Here is a 16,193-nt window from a genome sequence, read left to right as displayed (position 1 = left end):
TTTCTAGAACCAGTCAGGCAAGATGGATCAAGAGCCTTAGAGAAGCATATTCCTTTTTATCAGTGATTCCACTGCTAGAGAGATTTCCTAAGAGTGGCATCATAATTTTGTAAATCAAGATTTATATTCAGAGATGCTCAGTGTAGTATTTAGATCCACAAAAAATTGGAAGTAGCCTAAATGATAACAACAGGGGTGGGCATACTTAAAAAAATGGATAGATTTCCCCAGGGACTACTTTCTATAATGAATAATCATATTGTTCATGAAACAGTGAAACAAACTGTAGGGACTGCGTTTTTTAACCTTAAACCTGTTAAGCGAACAACAGTCAACTGCAAAATTTGAGTCTCATTTTGTAAGAAAATGTAAACAGAGGAGTCGCACAGGAGGCCGATAGAATGTTAACAACCATACCTCTACATAATTGTCAGACACTTATAGAGTGTCTACTAGGTATTTGAGAGCAGAGATGTGAAAATATAAATCCTGTCTCTCATGGAACTTTTATTCTTGGGGCTGTTGAAGGCAACGTGTGGGGGGGGGGGGCGGGGTGTAATTTTAAAATGTTCCCTACATCACATGTATTACTTGGATAATGTACAGTTCAAAAACCAGAAGGAGACAGAAGGGAAAAACTAGGTGCTGATCTGATTGGTTCCGATTGTGAGGAGGGGCTTCAGAAAAGTGGCTGCGCAGAGCAGGTTAGCAATGCAGGAGGGCTTCCTGGGAGAAGAACTGGACCCAAAGCTTCGAGCCAGAACAGGTAGCCATGTAGGCAAAGTGACGTGGGTGGAAGCTCGGGCGCTTTGGAGCAGGCGTGACCCTGTCACTTTCCTCGCAGGTGGTCTACTTCTCCGCCACGTATCCCTACATCATGCTTATCATCCTGTTTTTCCGCGGAGTGACGCTGCCCGGGGCCAAGGAGGGCATCCTTTTCTACATCACCCCCAACTTCCGCAAGCTGTCAGACTCCGAGGTGAGCTGCACTCCTGGCGGGGCTGCTGGAAGGTACAACCCCGGGGTTAAGAGCGAACCTGATCTGAGCCCCCGCTTACAAGTTACCGTCCCTCTCTGATGGGCGCCTGCAAACTGGGGTTGTTGTCAGATACCGCAGGTCGGTGAGCACAGTGAAAAAGACCCCGGGGGACGGGGGGCGCTCTGGCTGTAATTATTACTGTAAGTGGACCATTTTTGATCATTCTGCTCCCAGGTGTGGCTGGATGCAGCTACCCAGATCTTCTTCTCCTATGGGTTGGGCCTGGGATCCCTCATTGCCCTTGGGAGCTACAATTCTTTCCACAACAACGTCTACAGGTGCGAACCCCTTCCTTCCCAGCCACGCCCCTCGACCATCACGCCCACCTGTGGCCACGCCCCCTGGTGGTGGTCTGTGAGGTCCCTCTCTGACCACTTTGCCCTCTCAGTTACTTTCTAATACAGTCCCTCATGATCACCCCTTTCAGCTTCAACCCTTCCCTGACCCTGACCCTTCTGGCTGTGCCCTACCCTGGCTTGCTCTGGGACCTGAGCTTCTGGGGTCACCCTAACCTGCAGGTACCCTCCCAGGTACCCTCCTCCCCTGCCCCTGGATAACGGCAGCCCACTAGCCCCGCCTTCTTGCCAGCCTCGCCCTCCCTGACCCCGCCCCTCTGTCTCTCCAGGGACTCCATCATCGTCTGCTGCATCAATTCGTGCACCAGCATGTTCGCCGGATTTGTTATCTTCTCCATCGTGGGCTTCATGGCTCATGTCACCAAGAGATCCATTGCTGATGTGGCAGCCTCAGGTCAGCGCCACACTGTGGAGGGCCCTGGTTGCTGGGGAAGGAGGACCTAACCCCGCTGGCATTTGTGGTCATTAGGAATACACACTTTGATCCACCTGGAATGTGATACAAAGTCCCTCAAATTCATGCTTTTGTCCTGGCTTGAAAAATGTTCTCACCACGTGGACTGTGCCTATTCTGCTCCCTACACAGTTGTCAATGGCAAGGGCCAGAGGACCCCAGGCGACCCCACCACTTCCCTGCGCAAGCAGTGGAGAGGGTCTCACTGTGTGCACTACAGAGGTCCTTGAGACTCAGGGAGGTGACACACAGAACTTGTCCCTTAGAGAACTAGGCTGGTCATGTGTAAAGGAACAGTTCCTGGCCGAGGTTCTCATCTCCCCTATCTTATCTATCTTATCTTCCCTTTGTTCCCCATCCCAGAGGGGTCCCACCATCCAGTGCCCAGACCAGAAATCTCAGCATCATCCCTGACTCTTTCCTCACCCCACAAGCCAGCCCTTACCAGGACCAATACTACCCTGCCCCCTGCCTCCTCACTATCTCTCCATCTGCCACCTCTCTGCACCTACATTATCCCTGCAGCTGGCCAGATCATTGCAGTCCTTCATTGGGATGTTAGTCACAGCTCCTTACCAATCCTATTACCTTTGGACCACAGCTTTGGTTCACCTACTCTGTTTCCTAAGTGGCTGACAACACTCACTGAGAAAATGAATGATACGAAACTTGGAAAGTGAGTGTGTGTGCGTATCCTGTAGGTGCTCAATACCCTTTTCTCTTGTTTGCTCTTTCCTCCAACCCACAGGTCCCGGACTGGCATTCCTGGCATACCCAGAGGCAGTGACCCAGCTGCCTATCTCTCCCCTCTGGGCAATCCTCTTCTTCTCCATGCTGCTGATGTTGGGCATTGACAGCCAGGTGAGAGCTCCCCCTTCAGGGGCACCCCCTCCCCACGTGCAGCCTCCTAAGTCCAGGAAAAAAAAACAGAGAAAGGAGGTGACCCCGTGAGGATGACCAAAAATTCCAGACCCCTAGAATATTCCATCGTATGAGACTTTAGGAAACAGCTCAGCCAACTCCCCCATTTCCTGGAAGGGAAACTGACGCCCAGAGGGACAATGCCGTCCTGAGTTTGTGAAGTGAGCCAGAGGCAGAATCAGGCTGGATCCTGGGACCTTCTGGCCCTGCTGTCTCTGTGCTACTGGGCCTCTTGTCTCCTCCTCCAGGGCTAGGCTTTGGGCGGGTTGGGGCTTGGGATTGCTGCAGGTAGCTGACCTCTATTCTCCATTGCAGTTCTGTACTGTGGAGGGCTTCATTACAGCCCTGGTGGATGAGTACCCCAGACTCCTCCGCAACCGCAGAGAGCTCTTCATTGCTGCTGTCTGCATCATCTCCTATCTAATTGGCCTGTCTAACATCACCCAGGTAGTCTCAGTGGGCATCTGACACACACCAGAACTGTCCCAGAGCGTCCATCACCAGCCCATCATATCCCATCTTCCATCTGTGCTCAATTGTGCTCCATGCGGACTGAGCAATGAGTTAGATGGGGCCCCAGGCTGGTGACAGACACAGGCATGGAGCCAGAAAGTGTAGGAAAAAGCTAGAGAGTGCAGCACCTCACCTGTCCTGGGCACCAGTATCTGCTTCCTGGAGCTGAGTTGTGAAAGGCCCTCATTAATGAAATAATCAAGTTGGAATTGGACCTTTGAGGTTGACACTACCCAAACCTTCCTTTCATTATCACTTTTCTTTTTTTTAATTGATGTTAATGAAGAATGTGCTCTGTAGTCAAGGCCCTTCCAGTCTTGTTGGGAGATAGACACATAACAGGTGAATTGTACAATAAATATAAATGGCTCTAAGACTGTAAGCTCAGCTTCTGGGACTCATCTGTGATCCACAAACCACCCCTGGGTCTAAACGTGGTTCTGATCCAGAGTCATTGTTTCCCCATTCCTACACTCATGTGTATTTGCTGAACACCTACCATGGGCCTGGTGTGACTCTGGAAATGCACATTAGCATGATGGGCATTGCTGTGTCTGCTCTCTTGGAGCTTACATTTTGGTAGACAAGACTGACACACAAATGAGATGATTCCAGAGAGTAAATACCATGAGAAAAGGGGATAATGGGATAGAAAGTGACCAGAAGGGATGAGTGGGACTCTACTTGGAACATGGTGGTCAGAGAAGGTTGAGCTGAGATTTAAATGGTGAGAAAGAGCTGGGTATAGGAGGATTTGGGGGAAGAAAGCAGAGCATGTGCAAAGACCAGGAAGTGGGAATGGGCTTGGGAAGCTTGATGGACAGGGAGGAGGTCATCACAGTGAACCCAGAGGGAGTGAGGGCAGTGGATGGGGGGTGCAGAACTAGACCATGCCAGACCTTAGGGGCATTTGGATTTGAATTGATATCTCACATATTTATGTTATATTATTGTCTTCTTTAAGCCAGAGAAGGTTTTAAGCAGGAAAGAGGCATGACTGATTTTCTTTATAGAAAGATAGCTCTAGTCATCTAATCCTCATTCTGCCCTCCAGCCCTACCAGAAATAGGGCATCTCTCTACCACCTGGACATTTTCTTCCCAATCCCCAGAAACTGAACATCCTCATCCTGTCATGCTCAAAGGGCCTTAGTCCTTGCTACCCTTGGGCTTTCTTGCTGCAGTGCAGCCTAATCCCAACCTCTCCAGGGTCCGGGGCTTGAGTGCACTTAGTGCTGGCTTGGGGGAAGTGGATCTGCACTCACCCTCTTTTCCTCTTGCAGGGGGGCATTTATGTCTTCAAACTTTTTGATTACTACTCTGCCAGTGGCATGAGCCTGCTGTTCCTCGTGTTCTTTGAATGTGTCTCCATTTCCTGGTTTTACGGTGAGTATCATCCCTCTTCTCTCATTCATTCATTCCTTTCTTCAGTCATCTCTCAACAGCACAATTTGAACACCAACTCCCTTTTCTCCGCAGTAATTGATTTAGTCTTCCCAACCATTCAGTGAGATTAGCACAGGAGGCCACCAAGTTTAGGAGATTTGAAAAGAACAGCCAAATAAATTCATTTCTAATGGGAGCCAACATTTCTTCACCCAGTAAAACCATGGAAGAAGTGACTGTGAGGGATGTCAAATAGGAGGGACATTAAGAATAGGGAAGACACATTTTATTGCTTTCTTTCTTTTTTTTTTTTTGTAGCAGGGATTGAACACAGGGGTGCTTAACCACTGAGCCACATCCCCAGCCCTTTTTATATTTAATTAGAGATAGGGTCTTGCTAAGTTGCTTAGGACCTTGCTAGCCTCAAAATTGCAATCCTCCTGCCTCAGCCTCCTGAGCCGCTGGGATTACAGGGGCATGCACCACCATGCCTGACTGGAAGACACATTTTCTAAGTATCCTTTTCTTGGTAGATATCTTCACATTCATGTGTCTTGCTTTCTTACTTGCTGTAGGGATTCAACTATTGAAAAATGCTTCAATAATCATAGCGTTAGTTCCATGGTCTGGACAAGGAAACTGGGGCTCAGAGAAGTTAGGTGATTGACTTCTGGTCACAATGCACGAAAGTAGTAGAACTGGGTTTTGAACCTGCAGTCCCACAGCTCATCCACCCCTCCTGCTTTTGCTCTGAATATCTCAGGTGTCAACCGATTCTACGACAATATCCAAGAGATGGTGGGCTCCAGACCCTGTATCTGGTGGAAACTCTGCTGGTCTTTCTTCACCCCCATCATCGTGGCGGTAAGGACAAGGCTTGACCGGCCCATTAGGATGAGGCTAGCTTGGGTCTAGAGACAATGCAACTCCAGAGGGAAATTTCTGTGGGCAAAGGCAGGAGGAAGGGGCCCTGGAACCCCTTTTCCCTACCATTTGTTGAGTACCTGCTCTGGGACCTGACATCACCCTCATGTCCTCAGTGAAACAGGCATTACTGTCTCACTCCACCACCAAGGGAACCGGGGCTCACCCAGCCAGCCTCACTCAGCCAGTTGGTGCTGGGGTTCAAAGCAGCTCGGCTTGACCCAGAAGCCCAAGCTCTTGGCACCAGGAGGCCTGTTGCTTTCAGCTGCTCTCATTCCCTCCCACGAGGAGGAGCTGAGGTCCAGGTGGCCTGAAAGAAGCCACTTCCAGGTCCTTGAAGTGGAGGCTGGGCCACTGTGTACCTTGTGCCTGCACAGGGGCACCCAGCCTTGGCAGGCAGGGAGCTGACACCTAACCCTTGCTCTGGAGGGAGGGGCCCCCCTTTCTAATGGATCTTCTCAGAGGACATGACTTCCCACTGGCCTCTCCAGAGAGGGTGCATTTTCTTTCATTCTTTTTTTTAAAATATGTTTTTCGTTGTAGATGGACACAATATCTTTATCTATTTATTTTTAGCGTGGCGCTGAGGATCAAAAACCCAGTGCCTCACACATACTAGGCAAGTGCTCTACCCCTGAGCTATAGCTGCAGCCCCAGCCCAGAGGGTGCATTTTCTATTATGCACAAAGGCATCCTGTGGATAAGCAGTGGTCTTGGGTACAGGACTGCCAGGATGCTGGGCCTTTGTAAGGGTCAGCCCTGGGAGCGGGGCAGAGGGAAGTGAGTCAGTTGGCTTGAAGGTCTAGGGAGGAGCCTTGATTGTCTGGTCTGGGTAACTGACTGCTCCCTCTCCTCCACCCTCCCCAGGGGGTGTTCATTTTCAGTGCTGTGCAGATGACTCCTCTCACCATGGGAAGCTATGTTTTCCCCAAGTGGGGCCAGGGTGTGGGCTGGCTCATGGCTCTGTCTTCCATGGTCCTCATCCCGGGGTACATGGCCTACATGTTCCTCACCTTAAAGGGCTCCCTGAAACAGGTAAGTGCTTTCCTACTCTTAGAATTAATTGCTAGTTCTCTTCTCCCTCTGTACTGGACACAGCCTGAGGCCTTGTGGAACACAAGGTCTAGCTGAGGAGCCCAGACAAGTCATGAGAGTGTTAGAGGGTCATCACTGGGGAATGAGATGGGAAGGAGATGGGAGCAAGTAGCCCTACTTAGCCCTTTCTGGATTGAGGAGGATTAGAGAAGCCTTCCTGAAAGAGGGGAGATCTGAAGATAGACCAAACAGCAACAGAAGCGAAAGAATATTTCTAGAAGGGGAAAGGGAGGGAGGAGAAGAGAAGAAGCATGTGCAAAGATCTGGGGGTATAAACTGCATTTGGTGAACTTAAGGCAGATCCATTAGCAGCAGGGAAGAATGAGGAGGGGTGGAAAGAGCAATAAGAGATGAGGTTGGGGATGTATGAAAACCAGGTCAGATCATGAAGGACTTTGAAAATCAGGACAAGAACTCTAGATTTCATCCTGAGGGATCATGAGGAGCCAACAAAGGGTGGGCTCAAGTTTACTGAGGGCTTTTCTCTAGATCTCATTTGTGGGCTTGATATATAGGAAATGTAGTCTGATTCTCAAGGAAAGGTACATTATCACCATCGTTACATACGGGTTGAGGATCCCTTATCTAAATTGCTCAAGACTAGAAGTGTTTTGAATTTCAGAAATTTGGGGGGTTTTGGAATATATGCATATATAGATATAGGTATAGATGTAGATATAGATATATAGACACATAGATATATAGATATCTTGGTGTTGGGATCCAAGTCTAAATGTGAAATTCATGTAGGTTTCATATGCATGTATTTATAGACAGAACCTGAAGGTGATCTTATACAACATTTTTAGTGCACCTGTGCCTTGTCTTCGGCCTGTCACATGAAGTCAAGTGTGGAATTTTCTACTTGTGGTGTGACATCAGTGCTCAAAAAGTTTCAGATTCAGGAGCATTGCCGATTTCAGATTTTTAGATGAGTGAAACACAAACTCTATCCCTGCCGGGTCTTGTTGAATTGCATTGAATTCCTGAGTAAAGTCAGGCACTGCTGGAGGTGCACAGGGAAAAGAGACCCTGGTGGGATAGTGTAGGCAGAGCTCACTTAACCCAGGAGGAGGGATGAGCAGACCGTAGGCCCAGTCAAGCGGTTCCCCTGGAAGCTGTACCTACCAATTGTGGCCAGAAGGGGGAGCTCCACCGCCAAAGGCTTGGGGAAGATGAGTGGTGGGTGGTGGTCCAGACCCTGAGTTGCTGGGCCAGCCTCCCCTTTTCACAGATGGAGAAACTGAGGCCTCAAGCTAGGAAGTTGCTTACCCAGCCTTTGCAGTAAGTTCTTAACAGCGCCAGGGCATGCAGCCCTTTCTTCTGACTCCAAGTCCGAAGCTTTTGTTTTCCACGTTCCACTGCAGAGCCCAAAGAGTAATTGGGTCTTGAAATGGCAGAGAAACCAAGGGAGTGCATTGGAAAACACAGCCCATGCAAAGGCCCAGTGGTGGAAAAGGTGAAGGGTCAGGGTATCAAAGCTGACAGGGCAGAGCTGCAGGGGATGTGTGTGGTAAAGGCAGCCAGGGATTCATCCACTCAGCAAATATGCAATGTGCCAGACCCTTCTGTCAGTGCTGGGGACACCGCCATGAACAAAACAAACAAGCTCTGCCCTCATGGAGCTGACAGTGTAGCAGAGGAAAATGAACAATTAACAAAACAAGTAGAAATGAGATAGGAGTAAGTACCATGGAGAAAAAAAAAAAGTAAGTGAGGAGACAAAACACTTGAGCTCAGAGCTAAGGAGGTAGAGAGCAAGCTGCAGAACCACCTGAAAGGAAGGATGTGCCTGGTAGAGGTAGAGTGTGTGCAAGGGCCCTGAGGCAGGAGCATACCTGGTGTATGTGAAAAACAGTGTGGCCAGAGGATAAGTGAGGGTGGAGAGGGAGAGGAGGCAGCAGCCCATCCCCCACCATCCCAGCCTAACGCCTCCCTCACTGGTACCCACAGCGCATCCAGGTGATGATCCAGCCTAGTGAAGACATCGTCCGCCCAGAGAACGGTCCAGAGCAGCCCCAGGCCGGCAGCTCAGCCACCAAAGAGGCCTACATCTAGGGGCGCAGGGCCGCTCGCCGACCCAACACTGTCACCCCCCAACCTGGTTGAAGGCGACCACCACTTGATGACTGAAGATACCTTCTATCTCCACCTACCTCAAGTGGCGAGTCCAGACTCCATCACCACACCAAGAGAGGGGCGGTGGGGGGGCAGTCAAACCCCTGGGCGGGCCCTGCCATGGACCATGTAACCCAGTGGCTTCCAGCATCCGGCGGGCTGGTGACCTTTCTCATCGGGGCCCCATAAGCATCAAGCGGTCCGTTGACATTTGTAACTGCCGTGGTAGCTCATTTTTATCCCGCCAGTGAGTGTGAGCCGGCCAGGCCATACACACACACACTCCTGGCTTTTAGTCGTATTCCTGACTGTTTTATTGCCGAACCCTGTGACTGTTATCTTGGACTTTGCAGGAGGTCGGTTCCACCAGACGCTGTTCTGGTCACAGGACAGGGCATTTTGTATCATGGGGACTGCCAGGGAGAGTTTACTTTAGGTGGCAGGGAGCCAGCGGAACTCTGACTTTTCTTTTTTCCTCCTTCCCGAGGCAGCTGGACAAAACAACAACCCCCAAAGACCTCAGTCTGTATGTATTCCCAGAGCTGCTTCATGAGTAGCACGCACAGCATCCCTTCTTTCCCAAGGGAATAGACATCTCTGCATCTCCATGTCCCTGTCCCTGTCCTTGCCAGCCAGGCAATTCTGATTGGACCTGGGCCAACTACCATCTAGGCCCCAGAAGGACCCACTTGCTGGGGCAAAAAAAAAAAAAAATTGCCTCGAGCACAATTCATTTCTTTTGATCACCATTCCTAGGAAAACTCGAGGCCTCCCTGGGGACACTCCCCAATTAGAATCTCTAGTTTCTCTCAAGCAGCCCAGTTTTACGTAGCACAAAAACCACTGCAGAGTTGAAATCAAGGTGAAGGGTGTGTCGGAGGGTTGAGACCATTCCAATTGTCCTTCCGTTTCCCTCTTAAACTGTTACTCTCACTGCCAACCCCGTTCCAAGCTGCCACCTCCTCTCTTTCCTGGAATTTCCTCAGCAGGGGTCTCCTCACTGCCACTCAAATCTACCCAGCCCATGAACCAACCAAGGAGCCAGTATGAATCCAGAGACTCCACCCCACCCCCACCCCCAGATGCCCAGACGATGTGCTTCCGAGATTTAAAAGTGCTTCATTGGGAAGTGTTATTTATTCCTTTCTGGAATTTTGGCTCCATGGTGCTGGCAGCGAAGCGGGTGAAGACAGTGTCTGGAAAGTTCCAGCAGCTCAGCCTTTTGCATTTGCCAGGAAGATGGGTTCCCATGTAGCAAAGCGTATGTCGTGCCCCGTAGCTCCTTAGCTCGTTAGCTGTTTTATTATGACTAATCCTTAATAACTATGATAAATAACTGTGACTGTGGGTTTTTTTAATCTCTTGTCATTCTCATCTGAAAGTGACCAGCATACCAGTTCTTGCAATAAGGTATTACCCTCAGAGTATTAAGCACATTATTGTAGAGAATAATAATATGTATGCACCTAGAAATGCACACACATGCACACTCATCCTCACGTGTGGCACATAGGGTCCCATGTGATGTTTTGTAGGAAATCTACAACCTTCTCCGAAGGTTGTGTGTAAAAATAGTCTCATTGCTAAGGCATCCCCGATGCCGAGTGGCAAAGCCATGTTCAAGCTGCATATGTATAAGTCCTAGGTTTAGAATGAAAGGACCCTGCACTGTGTCTCCTGGTCCCAACCCACCCCATCCATGTGTGAGTTCCTTTAGCATAAGGGCAGGGAGGCTTCTAACCTTCTCTTTGTTCTTCAATGTGAAACTGACACCGAGTCTTTCTAAGCATATGTAATGTTTGTAAGCAATTCTAACTAAGATGTTTGGCAAGAAATCCCCTAACTGATTTCCATCCAAACTTACCTTATAGAGCACAATAGTATAAGTGTCGTACATTTACTGTGAGAACTGTGAATATGTGTAACTTTTTTTCTTTTTTCTTTTTTTTTTTTTTTTTAGTACTTGCCCGGGGGGGGAAGATATTGTATTATCATATATGCTTTTTTTTGCAATAAGGATTTATTCTCAGAACACCAAGTAAATCTATCTCTATATAAAAATATATGTAATATATACATATTCAAACTATATACAGAGCCTGTTTTAAAAAAAATTACAGTATTATTTAGTATAATTATCTGTTCTATGGACCAAATGTAAAATATTTATAAATGAAGATACATTTTAAATGTCTATAAATGGTGTCATAACCAGAGCACGGGCGTTATGTACGCTTCTAAGAATTTAGAGGAAAAATAATAAAGGTTCTATGATATACAACATCAGACCTTCAATTCTTTTGAGGGCGGGAAGGATAGCCTCTAATCAGAGCAACAGCACAAACATACAAAATTGGTTTTATTCCCCCCTAACAGGGAGAGATTTGGGTTCAAAATTTAGTAAAATGGAACTGGACTTCCCCATAGTCTTAAAACCAGTAGACAGAAAATGACTCTGAGCTATATACAGGAGGGGCATTTGGTCAACAAAATAAAGATCTAAAATTGAAGGAACTGAAGGGTGGTAGTAGCATGCTTAATTAACAATGATGTTTGTTCACTCATGAATCATTCCTCAAAATTTTTAATTTTTTTCGATCTTATTTTGAAAAATGTCACCTCTACAGAGGGGTCATGAGAATAGTTCAAAGGATGCCTGTATATGCTTCACCCAGATTTTCCAATTGTTAAGATTTACACTCTCTCTCCTCTCTATCAGACAAGGTTCAGCCTGGAAAGGGGAACTGCTATAAATATTATGGAATAGGGATTTGTTACAGGGACAAGACCTTAGACAATTGTGAGACACAAGAGTCTGAAAGGGGAATTTGGGGGATCAGAGCAAATGTCCCCTACGTTCCTTGCCACCTCTTTTGCAGATTGCCTTCAAGATGCCGAATGAATACAGAATTCCACTAGGTCCACAATGCATGTGAGTTGAGCGACACTCAAAGTTAGGATGTGGTAAGCACGTTATGTCCACAAAGAGTTATTGGGGCCTCCCCAGAATCCTGAGAGGTCACACTCTCCATTGGGATCAAGAACTTGCTTTCAACTTGCCAGAGAGAAGGCAGCTAAGAACCATAACAACCAAGGAACCCTCTGATATCCTCTTTTTATGCAAGTGCTATGGTTTGGATATGGTTTGAGAATATACTCCAAAGGTTCATGTACTAGAATCTTGGTCCCTCAGTGTAAAAAGGTGGAACATAGTGGAAGGTGACTAAGTAATTGGGAATGTCACCTTTTTCAAAAGGAATTAATGTCATTCTCATGGGGACCTAATTATTTCTCCCAGGAGTGTTAGTATAAAAGAGCAAGGGCTGGTCCCTCCCCAGTCTCTGGTTTCCTATCTTGCTGTGTGATCTGTTCTTTCTTACCTGGTTCTACCATGATGCCAACCACCATGAAGCTCTAACCAGAGCTAGCACCAAGCTATTTGAACTTTTGGCATCCAGGATTGTGAGTTAACTAAGACTCTTCTCATTATAAGTTACTTAGCTTCTGGTTCTTCATTATAGCAAGGAAACACACTAAAACAGCAAGTTACTTCTGTGTAGCTTTTACACTGAAAATGATGGCATAGCCGTGAAGGAAAAGAAAAGAGGGCAACCCACACTTTATTTTTCTGACATATCAATTAGCCAAAGGTAATGAGTGCTGGCACAATGTGTGCCTATCAAGAAGAGCAACTTAATTTTGTGTAAAGTTTCACTGCTCTCCTAAGAATGAAATACACATTCATGTACAAGCTTTGAAACACATATACTGTAATTCACAAATAATTTACATGATCTCATATATGTATTTGCATATTGTAAAGATGAACTGGAAGCATTATGATACCAGTTTAAATTTTCCTTTATTTAGAACACTAAATAGCAAATAAAGAAACACTAAGCTCAATGCAGAGAAAGACCATGGGCGGAAAGAAAGTTTTATATTTGGGTACCTGTAACAGCAATTTTTCCCCTTGCTTTTGAAACAAGATGCCCCGCGCTTTCCTTTTGCACTGGATCCTGCAATTTATGTAGCTGACCCAGGGAAGAGTCTAGGCAAGAGTTATAGTTTCAATCTTCACGGTCTTCCAGTCTATCGCACTAAAGGCTTGATACCCAACCCCAGGCATTAGCGGTGCAACCTTTAAGAGGCAGGGCCTAGTGGAAGGAAGTGAGGTCACTGGGGGGCGTGTCCTTGACGCCCATCAGGGTCCGCCCCTTCCTGTCCTGTTCTCACTTTCCAGCCTGGAGGCACAGGCTTTTCTCTGCCTTTCGCTGCCGCCATGTTGCGCTGCCGCCATGTTGCGCTGCCTTGCCTCAGGCCCAAGGCCGTGGTCGTTCTTAAACCTTTGAAACCGTGAATCAAAACACACTTTTCTTCCTTTATGTTGACTTTTTTAGGTATTTTGGCCCCAGCGGTGGGAAGGTAACACAGGCAGGGCTCTGGGTAGCTAACACCTCTGTCCATCAGCTGGGGTGAGCAAAGGTAGGCTGGACAGCTCTTGCGGCTCAGGGAGCATGTCTCTCCCTGCATGGGACGCCGGAGATCCCCTGAGTAAGGTTTTTGCTTCACTTCTGCCGTCCAGAGTGTGGGCAAAAGTTCCCACTGGTGGTTTCTCACCTAGAGCCCTACAGAGAAGGGGATTCTGGGAAACGTTTTCTTTGGGGCGGGATTGGGGTGGGGGGATATTGGGGTTGAACCCAGGGGAGCTTTACCACTGGGCTACACTTCCGGGGCCTTTTGTGTGTGTGTGTGTGTGTGTGTGTGTGTAGTTTTATTTTTAAGTTGCCCAGGCTGAACTCAAAAGTTGCCATGCACCTGCCTCAGGCTCCATGTCGCTGCCATTACAGGCATGCGCCACTGCACTCGGCTGGGAAATGCAATTTTAATCTTAGTTTTCCTTCTCTGTCCTACACAGGCACAGCAGAAGTTTTATTTATTATTACTTTTTTTTTGGGGGGGGGTAATAGGGATTGAACTCAGGACTGCTGGACCCCTGAACCACGTCCCCAGCCCTCTTTTGTATTTTATTTAGAGACAGGGTCTCACTGAGTTGCTTAGCACCTCGCTTTTGCTGAGGCTGGCTTTGAACTTGTGATCCTCCAGTCTCAGCCTCCTGAGCTGCTGGGATTATAGGCGTGCGCCAGGCACCCAGCTTATTGTTACTATTTTGCTAAGCCATTCAGGAATAACTTGCTGACATTTGTACCTGCACCTCTAACAATGAGCCTGTCTTCTCCAAGCAAGAACATTCCCTTACATAACAGGGATTGGTTTGCAAATTCAGAGAAACTCATGCTGCAATAGTTCTATTGTCTAATCTACATTCTGTGTCCAGTTTTTAGAATTGTCTCAGTAAAGTCCATTATAGTGACTTGTCTGATCCACTGTCTAGTATCACACATTACACTGAGTTGTTGTGTCCCTCACCAGATATTTTTTAGAATTGTTTAATTTGTTCTTTTTAGATGTACATGATAGTAGAATGTATTTTGACATATTATTACATACATGGAATATAACTTATTCTAATTAGGATCCCATTCTTGTGGTTGATTATGATGTGGAATTACACTGGTCCTGGGCAGATATTTTTGAGCACTTATTATCTGCCACACAAAATAGACACAGCCTCATGAACTGGAAAAGGATTAATCTGGCAACTCAGCCCTTCTTCCCCAGCTCCCTACTACTGCCACCACTTCACCACTTCTCTAGTCTCTGAATGAAAAGTAGCAAGACCTCTCTCTTTCTACCACCCTCTGCTCTTATCTGAAACAAAAGCCAGAACATTGTTGTGGGCATTTAAAACAAAAATTGCCCCTCCCCAGCAAACAGAGGGTTAAATTAAAAATGTGGGCATTACCCCCGCCCCGAGTAAACAAAGGTTTAAATTAAAGAAACCACCTCCTAGAAGGTAGGCAGCCTACCTTTCATCCTCTGGTTATTTCTCCTTTCCTCTCTCCTGGACTTACTTTCCAGAACCATAAGTACTTAAGCTCAAACTGTAAAGGAATTCTGAAGTGGGAACCTTGCTACAGAAGCACAGTGATTTCCCTTAGGGTCACTGTGTCCTACACCAAGGTGCTTTCTCCACACTTCTTCCCAGCTTCTTTTCCTCTTTTCGGAGGAAAGTTGAAAACTGGTCACAGGGTTCAGGCTAGGGAGAAATCTTAAAAGACATTTATTTCTGTTTGAAGCTTAAATTGTTTTTAAGGAAGCATTTCTCCAATGGCAGTGCACATTAACATCCTCTGGGGGAGCTTGTCTAAATGCAGATTTTAATTCCGTAGGTGGGAGATGAGATCTGAAATTCTGCATTTCTCACAGATGCTCAGGTGTTGCTGATGGTCCTTTATTTGCACTTTACATAACAAAGAGTCAAAGAAGAGCCATCCAGTTTCTTCTTAAATACTCATAGGGAATTTGCCACCTGCTTAGGAAACTGGCAGATCTTTAACTCAGACTGTAAAGCATAAAAGAGAGTTTGTCAATTCATAAAAGTTTCCAGAGGGACTGACTTCAGATATAGCTGGATCCAGGTGCTCAAAGGATGGCTTTGGGAATCAGTCTCTCTCTCCATCTCTCAGTTATGCTCATCTCTTCCCTGACTTTACCCTTATATTGTCTTTACTTTTAATGATGGGGAAAACAAAAGGTCTTTGAGCAGCTTTAAGCAGTAAGTATTTTGTCCCTAATACGGCCATCACACTTCTGGGATTGGGTCTCATTCAACCAGCCTGTGACACATGCCCATCTCCTAATTGATACGTTTGGGAGGAGAAAATGTACTGAATGGCCAGACCTGGAATTGCCAAAGAAGGAGCCACCTATGTTGGGAACCAAAGGATGACTTAGTCACAGGAACTTTGGTCAAAATGTGGTCCCAAGCCTGCCCACAGCTAAAGCATGAGCAAGGGTTGATAAGAGAGACAGCAGGGGCTTGAAACACAGAGGTCTGAGCCTTCAATACCTGCTCTTCTACATTAGGGAGATCTTAAGCCTTTATCTTTGCTGTTCCTGATACATAGTACAAGTTCAATAAAGGAGGATGGATGGTGAATGGATGAATAGAGGGATAGATATTGGATGGATGGTGAATGAATGAATAGATGCTGGATGGATGGATGGTAAATAGATGAATGGATTGGCAGGTAGGTGGATAGGTGAGTGGGTGATCGGTGAATGGTGGGTAGATGGACTGGTAAGTGCAGGGATGAATGGGTGAGTGGGTGGACAGGGAATGGCAGTGTAACAGCTATCAAGGGCACTGACTCTGGGGTCAGACAGCCCCACCTTGTGAGTTTTGGCTTTGCCACATACTTTCTGTGCCACCCTGAACATGTTACTTAAATCTCTTGGCACCCCAGTGTCCTCACTAAATTATT

The 16,193-nt window shown here is 47.0% G+C and overlaps 1 protein-coding gene across 1 annotated transcript in view; it reads left to right on the top strand.

The window, feature by feature from the left end:
• Positions 1-9,580, top strand: part of Slc6a1 (solute carrier family 6 member 1) — a 43,743-nt gene extending 34,163 nt beyond the window's left edge. The window contains exons 8-16 of the mRNA XM_047534898.1: positions 845-979; positions 1,214-1,317; positions 1,665-1,789; positions 2,598-2,710; positions 3,086-3,217; positions 4,566-4,668; positions 5,432-5,532; positions 6,460-6,627; positions 8,641-9,580. Of these exons, the coding sequence (XP_047390854.1) occupies positions 845-979; positions 1,214-1,317; positions 1,665-1,789; positions 2,598-2,710; positions 3,086-3,217; positions 4,566-4,668; positions 5,432-5,532; positions 6,460-6,627; positions 8,641-8,745 (1,086 nt within the window). The 3' untranslated portion in view covers positions 8,746-9,580. The remainder of the gene's footprint in view (positions 1-844; positions 980-1,213; positions 1,318-1,664; positions 1,790-2,597; positions 2,711-3,085; positions 3,218-4,565; positions 4,669-5,431; positions 5,533-6,459; positions 6,628-8,640) is intronic.
• The last annotated feature ends 6,613 nt before the right edge of the window (positions 9,581-16,193 follow it).

This window comes from Sciurus carolinensis, chromosome 19 (genome assembly GCF_902686445.1).
Source record: "Sciurus carolinensis chromosome 19, mSciCar1.2, whole genome shotgun sequence".
Lineage (NCBI taxonomy): Eukaryota > Metazoa > Chordata > Mammalia > Rodentia > Sciuridae > Sciurus > Sciurus carolinensis.
The sequence above is the reverse complement of the archived record's forward strand: the minus strand, read 5'-3'. Positions and strand labels throughout refer to the sequence as shown.